Here is a 22,342-nt window from a genome sequence, read left to right as displayed (position 1 = left end):
TGTAAATACTTGAACATAGTGACAAACATGGAAGAATCATATTGCTTTCATCTACACATACCATGTGCCTTGCTCCTGCAAGTGCATGGCGAACTTCTGTAAACTGCCCACTAGTACAACTTAAAGCAATGTCTTCAGGAGCAACAGCACAATCAAGAGATTCATGTATCTGACAAAAAGCAGACAGCATCAGATGTGTGCATGCCTACCTCCCTATGTGTGTGTGTGTGTGTGTGCGCGCGTGCGCGCGCGCGCCTTCCAAGTGTGTGTGTGTGTGTGTGTGTGTGTGTGTGTGTGTGTGTGTGAGGGTCGGTGTGTGTGAGCTTTTATCCTCTTATGCCCGTCATCTATAAGCTTCTGACTAAGATGTTGGCAAATCGTATTAAAGGATTTTTACATGATGGTTTGCATCCTGCGCAATATGGTTTTGTGCCTCGCAGGCAAATCAATGATAATTTGGCTAATGCTTATATTGCCATTGAATATGCCAAATACACCAAGCAGGATGTACTCATTTTGCAGGTTGATATTGAGAACGCTTTTGATTCTGTGCATTGGGATTATATAGCTATGACTATGAGTTATCTTGGTTTTGGTGCAAAGTGGCAAAATATTGTGTATTGGCTCTATAATGACAGTGATGCTTCTTTGATTTTGAGCTCTTCTCTATCAAATTCTTGGAAATTGGGACGTTCAGTTCGCCAGGGTTGTCCGCTTAGTTCCCTGTTGTTTGCTATTGCCACACATCCTTTTCTTTGCTACTTGGATTTTTTGCAAGCTATTGATGAATTGCATGGCTTACAGCTTCCTGCTGGGCATAATTTCCTGGCTCACGCTTATGCTGATGATTCTTTTTTTATGCCCAAGAATACACAACAAGATCTTCACAGATTAATGGAGGCTTTGGAACTTTTTGGTCTGGCTGCTGGTTTGAAAGTAAACTTCCGTAAGTCTACCTTGCTTGCGCTTGATGTACAGCAATGGCATCATGTATTGTGGCCCGGTGGAATACCTCCTGGTGGACATATCGTTCGTCATTTGGGTTACCCTTTGGGTTGGCAGATGTCATCTTCACAAATGATTCAATGGGTTATGCTAAAATTGAATCGCAAAATTGATTATTGGCAGCTTTCCACTTGGCCTCTTCATGTACGTCTCAGGATAGTGCAGGCTATTGTAATGGCTTACATACAGTTCTTTCTTCCATTGATTATGTGGAGGAAAGCTGATATAGATCGGTTTATGTCTCTGGCAATGGCAATTGTGTGGAAAACTCAACATCGTAAAAAGGGTCTTCGTCTTTTGTCAATGCCAAAAATGTGTTCTCCAAAGATACATGGTGGCTTGAACATATTGAATATTCATTTTCATGTGCTTGCTCGTAAATCCACTTTGCTATTGGAATTTGTACAACAGCGCCAGCCATGGGCTATTATGTTGGGTCATATGTGTATGTCAATGTCTTCATCTGCTTTTGGAAAGTGGACTGTTACGTATTGGGATGCAATTTTCAGCCATTTCGATGGAAAAATTGTCGGTTGCCCTCTTTCATCTAAGTTGGTTTCTGCCTGGAAACAGGTTACGCAATATCTTTTTTGGAATCCCAGGCTTAATGGGCAATCTTCTTCGCTTCGCCTTGAGAGTATTCATTGGTCAAAGGCTTTTGATGTACCCTTGGCTCTACGTGAGCCTAGGAAGGCATATTTCCTTTCAAAGAAAGGAGTTTATCTTATTGATGATGTTTTGGATGCTGGTGGCCATGTGCTTTCTTTTGTGGTTGCCGCCAGAAAATTTGGTCTGGGAATGCATTATAGAACAATCTGACCCTTATTCGAGAGCTTCTTGCTCCTTTTGAACCAATTGCTGATTTGGATCGTTCTGATCGTTTGGTTGATTGGAGCCTTAGAAGAGAACAACCTGCACGAGGCCCTTTATCAATGGCTAAACTTTCGGTTCGTTCGATATATCATCTCTTGTTGCCTGCCTCTTGGGTTCAAGAACATGCGAATCAGATCTGGCATCTTCATAAAAGTCAGACTTGGTGGAAACAGCGGCTTCATTCTCTTTGGAAATGCAGTCTGCCTTTGAAAAGTAGACTTTTTTTATGGAGATGCTTGATTGGAGTCTTGCCAGTCGGGCTTTTCTTGGCTAGGCGACTTTTGGCACCTTCAACTTGTCATAGTTGTGGTGCTTCTCAAGAGACAGTCTTTCATCTTTTGTGGAGTTGTCCTCTCACCAGGACTTTTTGGATCAGATTGCTGCACGTTTGAGAGCCCGCTTCCGACAGGCACCCTTTGGGAAATACTTTTGGATCTTCGGTCTTCTCCCATCACCCCTTAGATCCTATAAAGTCTTCTTTGATTGGGTTCGTTATTGGGCTTTATGGACTACCTGGCAGTCTCGCAACAGGATAGTTTTTGCTGGGCCTCATTTGGATGCTTACTCATTCTTCCGTTCCTCTCTTCAGCAATCTTTATATGACTGTCTCTCTCTTCATGAGATTGACTCATCTCTATATGCTCTTTTTACAGATTGTTTTTTAGATGTTTAACTATGTTCACACTGAACATAGTGAACACTCTACTAGTCTCCCTTGTAAATGGTCTTTTTAGTGGGTTTTCCTCGTTTTGAGGTTTCCCACCTGTAATTAATGACATGAAGCTTTACAAAAAAAAAAAGTGTGAGAGTTTTTATCGTCGGGACTGTCCTGCCTCGTGCCCCCTGTTGCACGATTCAGCCTTTCCCTGCCCTACTTTTCCCACAACTCTATAGTGTCCTTTTGCAGTTTTTTCTGCCGCCTTCCTACACCTTTTTTGGCTTACTGTTCTATTCCACTTTCCTTCTTGCCTTCGTAACCTCACAGCCTCCTCCTGTCAATATCGGCCTGTTCCTTTTCAAAGCCTTTCCCTTTCCGTGGTTCTATCAATGGCTTCAGCTTTAAATGTTTGTACATATGCCCGAAAAGAAAGATCTGCAGATGCTAAGCGCCGCCTATCAGAGCCGGCTTTACAAGATGATGCATTTACGTTGGAAGCTCAGTATGTGTTTGATACCCTTAAGGATGACTTTCAGCAGTCACGACAGGAATGGGGCAAACCGATTCAAGAGGTCACCTACAAATTGAAGTTGCCGTCCCTGGTAAACCCACTCAGAAAGTTGTCTCAAACTGCGGTTATAATATTCTTTCCAGGAAGAATCCCTGCGGCCAGCGATGTCGCGCAGTGGATTAAGTCCATCCTTGGAGGATGCTTTGTAGAGGGAGTGTATTTTGCTTCCAGAGGCTTTTATGAGGTGCATTTATCAGATGCTTCATGCAAGCAGAGGCTTCTTGAGTTCTCTCCCCTGTTTTATGGGAGGCAAATGGTATGCTATGCCCTGGTCCCCAAACAAGGACTATCAAAGTCTTATACGGCATCACTGCCCTGTATGGGTTGAGGTTGCAAACTTCCCGGACTATATGCGTGAAGAGTTGCCTGGCCTGGCTGCTTCCTTGGGACAGGTCATTTGTCCACCACGCCCCATGGGAAACCGTAACAGGTTCTGCATTCTCGGGGACACTGACATACCTACCCCTCCTCCTATTGCGGTGGAAGTTGAGGGAGTGCAATTGGGCAAAAAGTATTTTGAATTGAAGTGGGGTGTGTTTGCAGGTGCTTGTTTTGCCTGTCACAAGTTTGGGCATCTAGCCTCTGAATGCCCAATGGTTCTACATCAGCCCCCCCAAATGCCTTGCCACCCCAAACACGGGAAAAGAATGAGAATTTGCAAGTCAAGACAGCAAATACAAATGGAGCAAAGAATGCAAAATTAGTCAATCAGGTGCCCGCACTTGCAGGAAAAGGAAAAGATAAAGGGAAAGAGAAGATGAAGGAAACTGTGGGGATTGATCAAGACGGTTTTAAACAACCCAAGAAGGTGGTTGTATTGAAGCAACGCCCCCTTCAATCTCGTCAATGGGATGCTTCTTCTCCTTCACCAGGACAAACTTCTACTTCAGCCTCTGCTCCTATCCTTCAAAATTGGGTGGGCGTACTGAAGAAGGGCATCCCATATGTGATCCAGAAGAAGAGGAAAATGCTATGTCTTTCATGGGCAATGAAGGCATGCAACCTATGCAGGCAGAGGCCTAGCCTCTCTGATGTCTGGTTCTTATCCTCACACTCTGTTGTACATACCTTTTCATGCTTCAAACACTTAAGTGCTTTACATACAATGTACAGAGCCTCTGCAATGTCACAAAGTGGAGGCTATTATGGATTTATGTACATAAAATGCAGCCAGATATTGTTTGTTTGCAAGAGCATAATCAACACTCCGTGGCTGGACATCATGGTTTTTTGCACGGCTATGATATATATTATGCTGGTACTGCTACCTATTCAGGTGTATGCATACTGGTTAGACATGAGTTGCAGCCTCAGTTTGCCTTCAATGACAATAGTGGCAGATGGATAGTAATACAATGCAATGTTAATGGTGATATTTTTGAGTTTGCATCAGTCTATGCCTCCCAGACCTCTGCCATGAGGGCTTCTTTGTGGAATTCTTTATGCAGATATCCATGGAGATCCAATGCATTCATCTGTGGGGATTCTAATAATTCCCCTCTGCCTAGAGATAATACCACTTCACGATCTCATATGCTATCATTGGAAAGGCACAAATGGGATGACATGCTTCTTTCTGTGCAGGCTGAAGATTTATGGATACTTCTCCAAGGGTCAGTCCCTGGATATACTTTTCATCATAATGCACTTACTACGTATTGGGCAAGGCTTGACAGATGGTATTTGTTTTATCCACAACAATTTGCAGATTTTAGCCCTCATCTCCTTATAGATTTCTCCTTGGGCTTGTCAGATCATGCTCCATTGTGGATGAATTTGCAGCTTGGCATGCCTCTGGATGATTTGCCATTTCTCTCCAGTAGATTATTGCATGTTAATCGGGCTTATTTCCAACATCACAACTTTCAGCAAATGATCAGATTTGCCATTCATCCTTTGCCAGTTCATGCCCAGGAGGACATGAATTATGCTTGGGACAGCTTCGTCTCTCGTATTCAGAATGTCATTAGGGAGTATGGCAAATGGCATATGACAAAATGGAGGAATGAGGTTAAATGGGCAAAAAGGACAGCACAACATTTGACTGAATTTTCTCAGTCGAGGCCACTCTCTGATTCAGAAAAGGATTCCCTTTCACATGCACAATTTAAACTTACTGTTAATGATCAGAGGAAGTTGCACAAATGGCAGATTAGGGCAAGAATGAAGCCCCTCATGGATAAGGGCTGCTCTTCAAAATCCTTTTTCCAGGGCTTGCATGCTACTCGAAATAAAAATTCATGTCTAAGGGTTAGGAAACTAGATGGCTCTTGGACTCACTCTTTCTCTGATCTCCAAGACGAATGCCACAATTATTTCCGGAAATTGTTTTCTGCTCCTCGTTCCCCATCAAATCAAGTGACTGATGCCAGGACTGAATTTCTTCAATATGTTTCTGCAATAGTTGAAATGGATGATGATCTTACCTTGGAGAGGCCTTTTACTGACACAGAACTTGATAATGCGTTGTTCCACCTCAGCAAATACAAGTCCCCTGGCAAGGATGGCCTTACAGTGGAATTTTATATTTCTTTTTGGGATGATTTGAAAGAGGTCCTTTTGCGAATGATCAATGTGGCCTGGCAAGAAAATCAGTTGCCGCACTCTTGGAAGCATGGTATAGTCAAGCTTGTCCCCAGAAAACATCTGTGTAATCATATATTAGATTGGAGGCCTATTACTTTGATGCCTGTACTTTACAAACTTATTGCCAAAATGATTGTACATAGGCTTCACAGGATACTGCATGCAGGACTTCATCCTCATCAGTATGGTTTTGTGCCGCGAAGACAAATCCATGACAATATATCCAATGCCTTGACTGCAATTGAATATGCTAAGTATTCGCATCAAGATGTGCTTATATTGCAGGTGGATATTGCTAAGGCATTTGACAATGTTCAATGGGATTTCATCTCTCAGATCATGACAAAGTTGGGCTTTGGTCCCAAGATGGCAAATGCTGTTTACTGGCTTTATTCTGGCTCTACTGCTCAGTGCATTCTTGGGCGCCATCTGTCTCGGTCATGGATATTGGGTCGATCAGTTAGACAGGGCTGCCCTCTCAGTGCTCTCTTCTATGCCATTGCGACCCATCCTCTTTTGATGTATCTTGATCATCTTACAAACACAGGACAGATGACTGGTCTCAAAATCCCAGGGGCTACATCTTTTTTGGCACAAGCATATGCTGATGATTCCTTCTTCATGCCACAGAATTCTCCTCAGGAACTTCGCATGCTTATGGCCACTCTTTCTTTATATGGGTTGGCAGCGGGATTGCATGTCAATTTTGACAAATCTAAATTACTCCCCCTGAAACAATGTGACTGGCATTCTATTCTTTGGCCGGGTCAGGTGGTGCATTCCAGAGATATTGTCAGGCATTTGGGATATCCCATAGGATGGCATATCACCAGAAAGCAGCAGTTAAAATGGATTTTCCAAAGACTTCAACATAAACTGGAATACTGGAAGATTTCTACTTGGCCTCTTCATGTCAGGCTCAGAATAGTACAATCCATTGTGATGTCCTATGTCCAGTTCTATTTGCCCTTGCTGCATTGGTCCTCCAAGGATATTTCAGCTTTTATGTCTCAAGCTATGGAGATATTATGGAAGACAAAAACTACTGTGAAAGCATTGAAACTGATGAAGATGGAAATGGTGTGCTCCCCAAGGATGCATGGTGGACTTAATGTCCTCAATATAAAATATCATGTTCTTGCAAGGAAGGCTACAATGTTGCATACTTTCTTCCGTCAACCGCAGCCATGGACTTGTATGTTAGCATCCATGTGTGTCAACATGAGGACTTGTGCTTATGGTCATTGGATTACGGATCATTGGGAGGTTGTGATTGGGAGATTTGTAGGGAGGATACCTCGTTGTCCTTTCTCTGCTACCCTCATACTTGACTGGAAACAAGTTCTCTCTAAGGTCAAATGGGCTCCTGATAATTGCTTGGAGACAAACTCGATGAGGAAAGAAAGCATTCATTGGAGTGTCATCTTTGACACTCCACTTGCTTTACAAGAACCTGTTCGGGCATACAATCTTATGAAATTGGGAATTAGGTACATACATGATGTGGTAGATGATCGGGGATATGTCTTATCCTTTCCCCGGGCCACTGCTTCCTATGCATTGGGAATGCATCATAGGTTGATATGGAAGAAAATTGCTGATCTATTGCATCCCTTTTTACCTATTCCACCCGTGGCTGACACATACAGGCTTATGGATTGGCAATTGCAACCATCTACTACATGCATTCATCCGATTCCCCTTCCTGCCTTAACCTCCATCAAAGCCTACAGGCTTCTTCAGCCTGCCCCATGGATTCATCAACATGCTAATTCTCTGTGGCATATAAGGAACCCCCTCTCATGGTGGCGGAAGAATCTCCGGATGTTGTGGAAGTGTAAAATGCCATTGAAACAAAGACTTTTTCTTTGGAGATGTTTGACAGGCACATTGTCAGTGGGGGTCATACTTACTAAACGTCACATTGCACCTTCCACATGTCTAAGATGTCAGGCTCCCTCAGAGACTGTTCTTCATCTGCTTTGGCACTGCCCTTGTTCCAGGATCCTCCTCAGGAGAATTTCAGATTTTCTTAGGCTCCGTTTCCCGAGTCACAGATTTGGGAAACATTTCTGGCTTTTTGGCAGACATATGCGGTCCTTGTCCCAATACTCACTATTTCTCTCTTGGGTGAGATATTGGGCTCTTTGGACAATTTGCAGTGAGCATAATTTGGCATACTTGGGTCGGCAGAATCACCAGTCATATGAATCCTTCAGAACCTCATTGCGGCAATCCTTATATGATGCCTGCCATGAGGGTGATATGGATGCTTCTTGTTTAGAGCTTCTCTTTATGTTTCTGACATATGGGATACTCTCCGCTTCGGAGACGTCCCATCTTGTAAATTTATGAGCATATAAATATACTGCACTGGATATAACCAAAAAAAAAAAGCGTGTGTGTGTGTGTGCGCAATCGTGGTGTGTGTGTGTGTGTGTGTGTGTGTGTGTGTGTGTTATGAGCTCTAGCCATGGCGATTCCAGCCCTCAGCCGGCCCTTCTGGTGATCCCGACCTGTTCATACTGTAGTCTACGGTTCGTTCTCCCTCCTGCGCCAGCTCGCTGTGAACAGCCACCTTTCAGAGCTCCGTTTTTTCTCTTTCCTGTTTCATTCCAGCCCCCTGCAGCTCTCCGTTTTGTGTGCGCGTTCCATCCAGCTCTCCGTTAGTGTGTGCGTCCCATCCAGCACTCCGTTTGTCTATGAGCACGACGATCTGCTCCACGATTTCAGCCAATTCGCAGCCCTTACTTCTGCTCGCTCAAAACTTCTCGCTGTTTCGCCATCCTGTCTGCCCTCTCAACCCTCCAAGCGCCTCGCTACAGGTCTCTGTGTCCCTTCTGTGTAAGTCTCGATGGCAGAAACAAGCAAGTATTATGTCAAGAGAGCACTTTCTCCTGAACCTAAAAGACAATCAAGGGAAACTCTGCCCCCCATAGCTCCTTCATCTGAAGATGCTTCCTATGTGTTTGACATGTTGAATTAGGATTTTCAACAAAGTAGAAGAGAATGGATACTACCTGCTCCGGAACTCACTTACAAGATGAAGTTGCCTTCTCTTGTGCATCCTCTGAAGAAGCTCTCTCAAACTGCAGTCATCATCTTTTTTCCACGCAAAATACCCTCGGCTAATGATGTGGGACAATGGGTGAATTCTCTCCTAGGTGGATGCTATGTAGAAGGAGTCTATTTTGCCTCCCGAGGATTTTATGAAGTTCATCTCTTGGATGCATTGACAAAACAAAAGATGCTGGAAATGTCCCCTTTATTTTTTGGTCGTCAAATGGTGCACATCATGCCTTGGTCTCCTAATAAGGACTATCAGAATCTCATCAAACATCACTGCCCTGTATGGGTTCAAGTGGTTGATTTTCCAGATTACATGAGAACAGAGCTTCCAAGCTTAGCGATGACATTGGAACAAGTGATCTATCCCCCTCGTCCCACAGGTAATAAAAATCGTTTTTGCATCTTATGGGATACTGATAGACCAACCCCCTCTGCTATTGCAGTTGAGATTGAGGGTGTTAATTTGGGAAAGAAATATTTCACTTTGAAATGGGGTATTTTTGCTGGAGCTTGTTTCTCTTGTCACAAGTTTGGGCACCTAGCTTCTGAGTGTCCCTCTATCCTTCATCCGCCTCCTCCAGCTGCCATTCCTCCGCCATCTAATAAAGGAGGTCAGAAGACATGGGGAAAAGATTGAAGCTAAAGGAGCAAAGCCTTCAGTTCATACAGGGCCAAGCCAATTCAGCTCAAAACAAGGATAAAGGAAAAAGCAAGCTAGTGGAAAATAATTCATCTTCTCACGAGGGTTGGCAAAATGCAAAGAAGACAGTGCCTCTCAAACAAAGACCTCTCCAATCTCGTAATTGGGATGCTTCTGCTCCATCTCCTGGTCAACCTTCTACCTCTTCGGACAGCCCCATCTCAAAGGCATGGGTCAATGCAGTCAAGAAGGGTATTCCACTTTGTGAAGAAGATGATCTAGTCAAGGAATTGGATCCACTTTGTGAAGAAGATGATCTAGTCAAGGAATTGGATTCTGAGGGTCAGCAAGACCCTGTGGCAATGGCAGAGGCCTAATGCCTCCCTTTCTCTTTGAGGACTGCTCATCTATTGTACATATTTTCATGCGTGCTTCTCTTAAATGTATTTCTGATAACATACAGGGCCTCTGCAACCAACATAAATGGAGGCTCCTATGGCATTATATAAATAAAACTCATCCAGATGTTGTGTGTCTGCAAGAGCATAATCAGCATTCTTTTGCTGGCCAGCATGGGTTCTTTTCAGGATATGATATATTTTATGCAGGATCTGAACAATTCTCTGGGCTGTGCATTTTAGCCAGACATGATCTGCAGCCCTGCGTAGCATATAATGATCTTTGTGGCCGATGGATGATTATCCAATGTATGATCAATGGAGAGATTTTTGAAATAGGCTCCTTGTATGCCTCTCAAATTTCAGCTTCTAGAGCTCAAATGTGGGACTCCATAAAGCAATATCCTTGGTCGTCAAATGCTCTACTTTGTGGTGACTTCAATAATTCTCCTCACTGGAAGGACAATACCACACATAAATCCCATATGCTGCCCTCTGAAATCCAGCAATGGGAACATATGACTTCATCACTTCATACTGCAGATTTATGGACAGCAACTCACCCTTCAGTTTTGGGATTTACATATCATCATAATGCTTTTACAGAATATTGGGCCAGGCTTGATAGATGGTATCTTATTCATGCTCAACAATATGATGATTATACATGTCAAATGTGGAATGATTATTCTCAACAACTATCTGATCAGACTCCACTTTGGCTCAACCTTTCATTTTGTATGCCTCTGGATGATATGCAGCTCTCTTTAGTCAGACACTTGCAGGTCAATCAATTATATCTTTCTCATGAAAAATTCCAGCAAATGATCAGATTGGCTTGCAGGCCATTGTTATCCCATGCTCAGGAGGATCTGGATTTTGCTTGGAACTCTTTTGTACATCGAATTCAAAATGTCATTAAGGAATATGGAAGATGGTACATGGCAGAAACCAGACAGCATATCCAATGGGCAAAATCATACAAGCATTCCTTGGTACAAATTAGCCATCAAAGGTCTCTCTCTGCTTCTGAGCAAAATTCATTGTCTTGTGCTTCTTCCATAATTGATGCTAATGATAAACGCAAGCTTTCGAAATGGCCGACAAGGGCTAGAGTTAAACCCATGCTAGATGAGGGTTGTTCCTCGAAATCTTTCTTTCGAAATTTACATGCGTATAGACAAAGTCAATCTATCATGAGAGTCAGGAAACCCGATGGTCTTTGGACCCAAACTTTATCTCAGCTAGAAAAACGATGTCTGGATCATTTTCAGCTTCTTTTTTCTCAACCATCTTCTTCTACACCTCAGGTTGCATTGGCTCAGAAGTTCATCGCCTGCTTCTGCTGGTGTTTCCGCCTTCCTCTGATCCTGTATTGCTGAGTCTGCTTGTCACCTCTTCTCCCAGTCTCTAGGTCGTCGTCAGTCTTTGGTGGCGCCTCTTTTCTGCAGAGAGCTGCCGCCTTTCTTTGCTGACTGTCGGCTGCTTCTGCTGGGTGTTATTTTCTGGGACATTATTCTTGGCCCATTTAATGGTAAAATACCTCGCTGTCCATATTCCAATAGGCTTATTCAGGATTGGAAACAGATTCCATCACACTTTCATTGGTCTAGCAAAAATGCTAACACTCGAAACTCTCAAGTTTTGAAAAGTATACATTGGAACAGAGTCTTTGAGGAACCACTAGCATTATTGGAACCTCGAAAGGCTTATTTTCTATCCACCAATAGCATTTGATATGTACAGGATATTATAGATGCGAATGGACAGGTTCTCAGCTTTTCTCAAGCAAATCGTCAATATGATTTTGGCATGCATCGCAAACAAATATGGCAAGAGATCATGGGATAATGCAGTCTATACAACCTATTCCACCCTGTAATGCACAAAACACGCTGATGGATTGGAAATTAGATAGACAGATGCTTGGTTATAAGCCTATTTCACTTGATCGATTGATTGCAACTAGAGCATATAAGTTGATTATTCCATGGATTACTGAGCATGCTAACCAACTCTGGCAGACATCTAAACCAGTAAGAACTTTCAGGCAAATCAAGTTGTGTGGGATAAGCCTAAATCCACTTTAAAATGCAAAATTCTTGTGCAAATTATTTTTTCCCAAGGTCAAGAAATTTTTGCAAGGAGCAAATACTTTTTTTTTACTGTGGCAAAATTCCCTTAGCAAATGATGTGGCTCAAAGGCTGAAAAATCTGTTAGGAAGTTGATTTGTTGAAGGTGCGTATTATGCTGCCACGAGATTTTTTTGAGGTTGTGTTATCTGACATGATGCATAAACAACACTTGTTGGAAAATTCCCCTCTGTTCTATGGCAAGCGGATGGTACATGTGCTTCCTTGGACTCCCACCAAGGATTATCAAGCATTGGTTAAGCTTCATTGCCTTGTATGGGTAGAAGTGGTAGACTTCCAAGTATTTTTCAATGATGCTTTGCCAATTTTGGCCAAAGCATTGGGTACAATGATATGCACCCCATGTATAATGGGAAACCATAATAGATTTTGCATATTATGGGACACTCATAAACCCATCCTGGATTCTATAAGCGTGGAAATAGAGAATGTGCATATCGGCGAGGAATGCTTTGAGCTGAAATGGGGTGTGTTTGCAAGAGCATGCTTCACATGTCTCAAGTTTAGACACCTAGCCACGGAATGTCCAACCTATTAACTGCAACCACCGATTGACTCTATCCCCTTGCTTGCAATTGTCTTGGCAAATATAGCTACCCAAAAGCCTCCTCCCATTAAGACGCCTAATCATGTGTTAGAACCTACTATGAGCACGGGCGTGCAGCCTTTAGGCAAAGCTGTACAACAATTGAACACTCCACCCGAGTCCACTAAAAAATCATCTCTAAACAACCATAAAAAATGTGCCAGATGCAGATGGATGGCAAACTACAAATGCACGTAAAGTAGTCATTGTCAAACGTCAACCACTGTAATCTCGTACATGGACAGAATCATCAACACCTCACGATAGAGCTTCCACCTCTACAAATGCTAAAGGGGGAAGGTTTTTGGGCTCAAGTGGTCAAAGGAGGAATGTTGAAATTGCAGGATTTGCAAGATGATATTGATATGGCCTGCACTCGATAGGCTCATATTATATTTGGTTCCGCTCCCTTCTTCATGATAATGAATGTCACAATAAAATGCATGTCATATAATGTACAAGGTTTGAATAATCCAAGAACTTGGAGACTAGCTTGGGATTATGTGTATAAAATGAAACCAGATATAGTGTGTTTGCAAGAACATAATCAGCATGCTCTAGCTCGGCAAACTGATTTTTTCCATGATTACAATATATACTATACAAGCATTAATGCTTTTTCTGGGGTATGTGTGCTTGTAAGTTGTGAGACATGAATTACAGCCAATAGTAACTTATAATGATCCAGATGGTCGTCTTATCATTGTACATTGCATGATGAATCGAACAGTTTATGAATTTGGATCGGTTTATGCTCCCATCAATTTCACCACGAAGAGCTGGACTCTGGCAAAAACTCTCTTTTTTTTCGAAAACAGATCCCTCTATTAGTTAACAAAAAACGGCCTCGAAGGGCTAAATACAAACTTGCCTCCACGTATGGAGCGAGGACCAAAGAACAAAAGGGGAGGGAGGATACCCTTCTCCTCCCGCTGGCCGCTCTACGAGGAGAAGGCTATCTCATACAAGGGGTGGGGGGGATAACCACACAAGTGTTATATAGTGCCAAGCAGGTTCACCACTTCTATCTATGAGAAAAGGGCCAAGTCGCCAAAGCCTCAAGAAGGCTTCCCAACACTTCCGCATACGGTCAGTACCACCCTACAGCTTCCCCCACTAGTCGCGGAGGGTATGAATGATGTCGAGCCGGATGGACTCCACAAGCGGAGTGTGGGTGCCTTTGATGACTTCACTACATCGAGCTCTCCAAATGTGTCATGCTGCAATGCTGCTACAAATCTCCCATCTCTGGCACGAACCAAGAGTCTAGTGACCAGTAGATGGGGCTAGGACTCGCATTGTCGAATGCGAAGGTGAGAGTCCTGAAGGGCTAGTCCCCCACCTTTCTCCTCGTAAGTCATGACAACCTCATCCTCAGTGGCCCAAGTGGACAACGCCCCATGTAATAGTACAGAAAGAGGTCCTATCCATCGTGAGGATGCGGAAAATCCGTTGCCAAACCTGCTGAGCCTTGGGGCAATCCCAAGACAATGTCATTGGGGGGTAGCCACACCTCGGACATGCTGCTTGGTCTACCGCCAATGGCCAACCACATGCCAACCGCCAAACTCCTATGTGCCAGCAACCACAAAAAGAGGGTGATCGTTCCAGGTCAAAAAATGTCCCAGAGCCTCTTCCAAAAATCTAAGAGAAAACACGGTGAGAGACCCTGAGACTAGCAATGTCCTACTGCTGCTAGAATGCCCTCGACCTCTGGCATCTAGATCCTGCAACCTAGCCGTGCAGTGTATGCGAAAAACGGGATACCCAGAGTCTCCTCCCTGTCTGCAGGATCACACCAAGTCCACTCCCCTGGGTCCCACTAAAGGCGAGTAATTGGCCGGCTCCCCGAATCCATAAATGCCAGTCTCTCTCCCTGGCCACCTTGGCCAAAGGATGCAAGTCATGTGCACTTGTAAGGTGCATCCATTGCAGTCATCCAAGGGGAGCTCTAATCTCTCTAATCTATCATGAGGTCCAATCGAAAAAGTGAGCAAGGCAGAGCTCCATGGACTGCCAAGAGAATATCTTGTCAGGTACACACTCCCAGCCACTGGGAGGGAATATGCTTAGGGATAGGGGGCTAGCCACTCTGTAGGGATAGCAGAGTGGATGTCAAAGCCGAATCTGGCTCTCCCCCGAATCCCAAGCATGCCTCTCTCTTGAGCCTCCAGGGGGAGCTGTCTGAATGCAAGCCAATCTCCAAGGGATCTAGCAGGTCCAGTGCTCAACGCTCCCCAACATACATGGAGGTTTTAATAACTTGCCATCACCAGATAACAACACCAAGGGTGTTTCGCATATGATTGTAGTTGAAAGGGTGCCATGGAAAAATGCAATGTGTCAATTAAATGCAATGGATATGTGGAAAGAAACATGTACATATAGGAAAGGCTTTACATTCTATCATAATGCTTTTACTGAATATCATGCCAGCTTGGATCGCTGGTACTCTTCGAATGATGATCATTCTGATCCTATTACATGTCGTATGAGGGTTGATTATTCCTTGGGACTCTCGGATCATGCTCCTCTATACTCCTATTGCTGATGTGCAACTGCCAATAAAGAGGTTATGTTCAATAAACAATAGCTATGTCACTCACCCTCTGTTCTAGGATATGGTGGGCAACATTGTCGCTGCTCTAAATGCAGAAATTTATGAGGATGTTGATGTTGCTTGGTATCATTTTGCTATTCGAATGCAATTAGTTATAATTGATTATGAAAAATGGTACTTAGAGGAAGAAAGAGAAAGAATGAAGGTTGAAAAGACAATTGCAAGCTCTTGAGGAACTCACCCATATTTGTATGTTATCCCCTCAACAAGAAGAAAGAATGCATTATGTTAGGCAAGAGCTAGAAAGAAATCATCAAAGAAAGTTGGAAAAGTGGCAGATCCGATCACGACAAAAACCATTATTGGATAAGGGATGTTTCTCAAAAGCTTTCTTTAAACCCTTGCATACATCAAGGCAAAAGCAATGCATTTCACAATTGCAAAAGACAAATGGTGAATGGACACATAATATCTTGCAATTAGAACATGAATGTGTGACTCATTTCCACTATGCTTTTGAAACACCTACTCCATTAATAGACAGATAGTGCTTCTACTACTCATGTTGACCGGCTTTCTCTTGTGATAGAAATTATGGATGCCCAAGAAGCACAAGACCTTGAACTTCCTTTTTCGGAATCGGAGAAGTTAAATCTTTGGACAAATGGAAATCCCCGAGATGGGATGGTAACTGTTGAATTTTTTTCTGCAGTTTTGGGATATACTTAAACAGCTGCTTTTGCTTATGATCAATCAATCATGGTCACAAGGAATTATGCCATCCTCATGGCAAGGGGATCTAGTTTAGTTGGTGCCAAAAAAAACAAAGTCAAAATATTGTAGATTGGTGACCTATTACATTGATGATGGTGGTCTACAAATTAGTTACTAAAATGATCACCAATAGAATCAAAACATCTTGAATAGGGGTCTTCATCCAGCACAGTATGGTTTTGTCCCCAAAAGACAAATCACAAACAATATTTGCAATGTATATATGGAGATAGAATATGCGAAATACACAGTGCAAGATGCGTTGTTATTGCAAGTTGATGTGACTAAAGCTTTTGATGCTGTACATTGGGATTACATTGCACCAATCAAGCAAGGATGCCCCTTGACTGCCTTGTTATATGAGATAGCGACTAATCCATTGTTACTTTATATGGATAATCTCACTGACAAAGGACATCTACATGGGTTGCAATTGCCACATGGTCATGTTTTGGTTGCTCGGGCTTATGCTAATGACTCTTTCTTTTTCTCGAAAAACAACCAAGATGATCTATGTATACTTATGCACACTCTGCAGTTATTCGGTGAGACTGCAAGATTGTTTATAAACTTCAAGAAATCAAATTTGTTGTCTTTAAAGGAAGAGGGTATATGCATTATAGGACTACATGGCATCAAATAAACAATCAAGAGAATAGATTGCAAGATTGGACTTTACATAGAGATGGGCTTCATGCTTCTACTACAATTTGTCTTGCTTAAATTATAATCAAAGATTTACAGATTTATTATCCTTCAGCCATGGTTTTCAGACCATGCAAATGGATATGGTAATTGAATAAGTTAAACAAATGATGTAAGCAAAATTTGCAAGCGATATGGAATAGTAAACTCCCCCTCAAACAGAGACTATTCCCATGGAAACCTATTGCAATACTCCCTTGTCATGTGCATCACAGATGCCATGGACATTTCCAGGGCTAGATCCAGAAGAGGCAAGCAGAAAAAAGACTATGAACCAGTAGAGCCAGAAAATAGGAGCTTCAGGTGTAGCATCTGAGGTGAGCATGGAGCAAGACAAGTGGGGTCATGGAGGGAAGCAGTCGGCTGAAGCACATGAACCCAGACTAGAGCTGTCGGCTGCAAGGAAAGGAGGATGTTGGCTGTCGGCTGACGTCAGCAGGAATGGTGGGCAGCATGCGCATCAAAGACAAGGACCAGCAGCAGTCGGACAGGGCAAAAAGGGGATTATTTGGACATGGAACTGGCCGACCAGCAGTCGGCCAGCATAAAGTGTCAAAAGTCCCATATAAAAAGGGCTCCTTGCTCCTTGTTTTAATCATTCCACCCACTAGGGGTGAGAGTCATTAGGATCCTAGTCTAGGGCAAGTTTTGGGTGTGTTATCACCTTTTCAAGAGGGCAGCCAAGGGCTGCAAAGACATGTACCTTTTTGTACCATAGTATATACTGAATTTCCAGCACTTCTCACTCTCTCTCTCTACTCTCTCTCTACCTGCGTTTTTGCATCATGGTGCGTTTTCGCATCAAAAGGTTTCCAAGAGTGTTTAGGGCTGAAAGAAGACTACCCAGAGCTTCCGCGCGTTACATCCCTATTGGCACATACTTGGCAAAAAGAAGAATCGTTACTACCAAGTGCGTTCGGTGCTCGTGCTTGAATGAGACTATTCCACACTTGTTATGCAATTGCACATATACCAAGGAGTTCTTACATCACTTATTAGTGTGTGTGTGTGTGCCACATTTCTAGGCGCATGTTTCTCTAGAGACTTTTGGATCTTAGGCAGATTCGCTAGTAAATTGATAGACAAAGCTCCTTTTTTGCATGGATAAGATTTTGGGCACTTTGGATAATCTGGATTGATTGCAATCGTATGGTTTTCCAATCTACTCAGATTGACAAGTATTATTACTTTGTCGATCATTGTGTCAATCTTTATATGACTATTTAGACCAATTGCATCTGGACTTGTTTTCCCACTGCTTTTAGTTGTACATTGTATAAGAAGTGCCCTTGTCTTAGGGGCTCTCCTCTTTATACAATAAAGTAATACAGAGTGTGGTTTTTACCCCCCCCACCCCCCCCAAAAAAAGGAGTGTGTGGCTGATTCTATTCCTCCAAGTCCAATTGTGGAAACATTAATAGAGCCTACCCTACTCAAGCTAAAACAACGGATACATTGCATTTTGCTAGCAAAAGTATGCAAATAAGAGCAAGAGCAAGGCAGCTAGGTCATATACTAGGTAGAACTAAACAAATTGTGAAAAATGTTGTAAATAAGGATAAGAATATGATAGATACAGAGGGTTGGCAGACCCCGACCCCCAAAAAGGTTATTTCTATCACACCCCGACCACTACAGTCCAAAATGTGGACCGACACATCTACCTCTCAGCTTGCTCGTTGGGAGAAATTGATACAGGAAATCTTTGGACTACAATAGTCCAAGGTGGAATGCAAACTTTACAAAATATGCAAGCAAGACATAGATATGACTTGCAATAACTTTAACTTCCTCAATAAAATGACCATGAAGGCACCTCTCAAATGCACGTCATATAATGTACCAGCACGTCATATAATGTACATGGTTTAAGCACCTTGAATAAATGGAGGTTGGTCTTAGACTATGTACATAGAATTAAGCCAGACATAGCATGTCTTCAAGAACATAAGCAACATGCTTTTGCTGGCCGAAGTGGATTCTTTGATGGATATTGTATATATTATGCTGGTTGTTCTACTTTCTCTAGAGTGTATTTTCTTGTTAGACAAAAATTGCAGCCAGTAGTTGTTTACAATGATCTTGAAGGCAGATTACTCATTGTGCAATGTATGCTCAATGGTGAGACATATGAGTTTGCATCTGTTTATGCTTCAACAATTTCTAACCAAAGAGCTAGAATGTGATCACAATTGCAGCAATATCCTTGACGAATGCTCTCATACATGGGGATTTTAATAACTCTCCAACAAGAGATATAATACTTGTGGCAATTCACACATGATTGCAACTGGAGGAGTTGCCTGGCGATGTGCAATAAGTCACGTGTCGTGCCCTGATAAGAAGGGGTTATACCTTTCATCATAATGCTTATACAACTTACATAGCATGTCTTCAAGAACATAAGCAACATGCTTTTGCTGGCCGAAGTGGATTCTTTGATGGATATTGTATATATTATGCTGGTTGTTCTACTTTCTCTAGAGTGTATTTTCTTGTTAGACAAAAATTGCAGCCAGTAGTTGTTTACAATGATCTTGAAGGCAGATTACTCATTGTGCAATATATGCTCAATGGTGAGACATATGAGTTTGCATTTGTTTATGCTTCCACAATTTCTACCCAAAGAGCTGATCACAATTGCAGCAATATCCTTGACGAATGCTCTCATACATGGGGATTTTAATAACTCTTCAACAAGAGATATAATACTTGTGGCAATTCACACGTGATTGCACCTGGAGGAGCTGCCTGGCGATGTGCAATAAGTCACGTGTTGTGCCTTGATAAGAAGGGGTTATACCTTTCATCATAATGCTTATACAACTTACAGGGCAAAGCTTGACAGATGGTATTTGTTAAATGCTGCTCAGATTGATCCTTTTATATGTAGAATGTGACTCTTTGCATTCTCTGATCATGCTCCAGTATGGTACGGCTGAGTTTGTACTCTGACATGCCAGTAGATGATTTACAACTATTAGTTAAGAGATTACTGCTGATTAACAACAATTATTTGAAACATAAGTATAGACATGGTTGCTTATGTAGTCCTTGCTTTGACAACTGAAATTTATGAAGATATGGATATTGCTTGGCATCTCAAATGCAAGGGGTGATTACAGATTATGGCAAACGGTATATGGGTGAGGGAAGAGAGAGAGAGAGAGAGAGAGAGAGAGATTAACGTCTATGAGAGGCCAAAGTCGGCCTATGAGACAAAAAATAATACAACTGTGTTCTTCCGGTCACCGGTACCTGCTAGATCAACTCCATCTCCGTCTCTCCGTGTAATGAAGTCAGCCACCTCATCAATGTATAACCCAAATTGCGTGGGGGAAAGTGGGCATCCTTGCTTCACACCAATGGTGCTAGCAATAGTCTCGGACATACCTCCTGGGCATCTAACTCGCCCAAATACCTGCTCATATAATGCATAGATGCCCCATGTCATATCTGCTGGTATGCCAAGAGATTGCAGGCGCTGAAAGAGCCTCTCGTGGTACTGTGTCAAATGCCTTACGAAAATCCACAAAGCAGCAATAGAGCTCTCTCTTCCTCACTCTGGCATGATCAATCATACATCTCAAAGTGAATACATGGTCAATGGTAGAGAAAGCTCTCCTGAAGCCTGCCTGCCCTCATGAGCGTAAACCTGCTCGCTCAGCATATAAGCTAAGCTCTTGCTTCAACATTGCACCATAAAGTTTGGCCAACACGTAGCCAACCATAACCGTCCTGTAGTTGCTCGGATCGAGCATATCCCTTGTTTTGTGGATCGGCACAATGGTGTGCATCGTCCACTCCGCATGCAAACCCTCTACTAGTGCCCTGTTAAACAGGTGTGCAAGAAAAGGAGCCAAAGAATCTACTGCATATATGAGATGCTCACCCTGGAGGCCCATATGGTTGACGACCCATCCATGCTGTAGGCGGCGGATAGCTTCCTTTACCATCGAGTGGGTAAAGAAGCTAGTTGTGGTAGGTCGAGGCTCCTGTGGCTGAGGTATAGGTGGCTGCTGTGGGGCGTGGTATAGGCCCTCTACACATGTGTGCCATGTCTGTGGGTCTGCAATGGGTGTCAGTGTCCGAGGCTCTCTGAAGTGCTGCCATGAGATAGGGCTATCTCTACTCATGAAGAAATGGAAGATCTCTAGCTTCTGAATCTCTGCGAAGGCCCGCCTTTTGCGGCGAGTAAGTCTCCTCATCTCTCTCCTCGACTCCTGCTCTGTGATGGCTCCCAAGGCTCTCTGTATGCGGAGCCGTGAGTATAGGGCTCTTCACCTATCATCATACCATCTGTTCTGGGACATAGTCCCAGATCTCGCAAGCTCTCCTGAGTGGACACGATGTGGGAAGCTCTGTGCTGCAGCCGTGTAGAAGTGATGCCAGCTGGGCTGTAATGGTATCCATAGGTGCCAAGGGATCCATGAGTAGGAGCCCATCCTCTACTTTGCCAATGTATATGTCTGCCATGTCATGTGTGAAGTAGATGGTAGTGTGTGGCGTGGGTATGTGGGAGGCTGGTGATCCGGCTAGTGAAAATGCCAAGTATGTATGATCTGTCCCAATAGGACGAGGTGGGATGGAGAATGAGGTGACAAGTTGTGAGGCCTCCAAAGACCCCATAATGTAGTCTACCACCGTGCCTCCGGTCCGTGTATGACCCCCATGTGGGCAGCATGTCAGCCCTCCTGATCCCGGCCACTGTAGCATCCCGTTATAAATAACGAGATGATGCCTGCCTCCCAACTCTAGTAAGTGGTCCCCATAATGTCCTCTGTCTGGTCCAGTGTCCTCTGATGCCCGACTAGCCCCTATCTCCTCTGGATCCACAGGGTGGAGGATCTCCATGTCATCATAGTCATACACCTCACACTGTCTACTCTGTGTGGGCATCGAAGTCACCCGTAAGAAATACTTCCCCTAGTGTAGAATAATGCATAATCTCCTCTGACAGACAAGTGTATGGCGAGGCTCCTGTCTCCTCCTCTTGTGGCATGTCCTCTGTAGTGACATAGGAGGATCCTGATGGAGGAAAGTAACATAGGGCTATGTATATAACCCTGTCCTGTGAGAGCTGTGATCCACATGTATCTGGCCTCTGGATCTTGTGCTACCACTCTCAATCTCCCCTGTAGCTCCCGTCTGAATAGAACTACTACTCCCCCCGACCCTCTCGAGGTACCCTGACGTGTGGTCCTCCTGTATGCTGACTCCCACTGGAATCCCTCTACTCGAGGTAGCCCTCTCTCTGGGCTCTGATGTGTCTCTGTCAGAAGTATGATGTCTCTCCCCACCATAACATGCTCCAGTCGTCGAGGCTGCACCCATAGTGAACCATTACAGTTCCATACTGCCATGTGTATCTCTGTCAATGGCCTGGTCTGTGTCCCATAGGCCCCAAACCGCTAATCCATGGGCCGGCTATCAATGACCCGACCATCTCAATAGAAGGCCTTCTTGCCTTCTCTCCTCGCGTGTAAGACTCGTGGCATGCAAGCTCTCCTATGCTCTAGCTGCATCCTCGTGAGATCATCATCCAAGAAAATAGGAGCTCCCTCTAAGCCTCGTAATATGACCCTCTTCCTCATGAAGGTGACCCTCTCTGTCTCTCCTGCAAACTGTAGAATGAGGGCTCGCTTGCGTGTTGAGTCTTTCCCGACTCTCCATGCTTTGATGAAGGGGAGAGGGTCCTCTTCCCTGTAGCCTAGCTTCATGCATAGAAGCTGTCCATCTTTCTCGAGAGTGGAGTTGGATGTC

The 22,342-nt window shown here is 43.6% G+C and overlaps 1 protein-coding gene across 2 annotated transcripts in view; it reads right to left on the bottom strand.

Moving 5' to 3' along the window:
* LOC147605688 (uncharacterized) overlaps positions 1-22,342 on the bottom strand; it is a 115,531-nt gene that overhangs the window by 70,737 nt on the left and 22,452 nt on the right. Inside the window, exon 10 of one of the 2 annotated variants that reach the window (XM_086793251.1) lies at positions 62-169. The exons of the other annotated variant lie outside the window; for it this stretch is intronic. Within the exon in view, the coding sequence (XP_086649377.1) occupies positions 62-169 (108 nt within the window). The remainder of the gene's footprint in view (positions 1-61; positions 170-22,342) is intronic. 2 annotated transcript variants of the gene reach the window in all.

The sequence above is a fragment of the Cibotium barometz genome, chromosome 59 (genome assembly GCF_041138505.1).
Source record: "Cibotium barometz isolate CiBa-2024 chromosome 59, ASM4113850v1, whole genome shotgun sequence".
Taxonomy (NCBI): Eukaryota; Viridiplantae; Streptophyta; class Polypodiopsida; order Cyatheales; family Cibotiaceae; genus Cibotium; species Cibotium barometz.
This window is presented reverse-complemented; position numbering and strand designations above follow the sequence as displayed.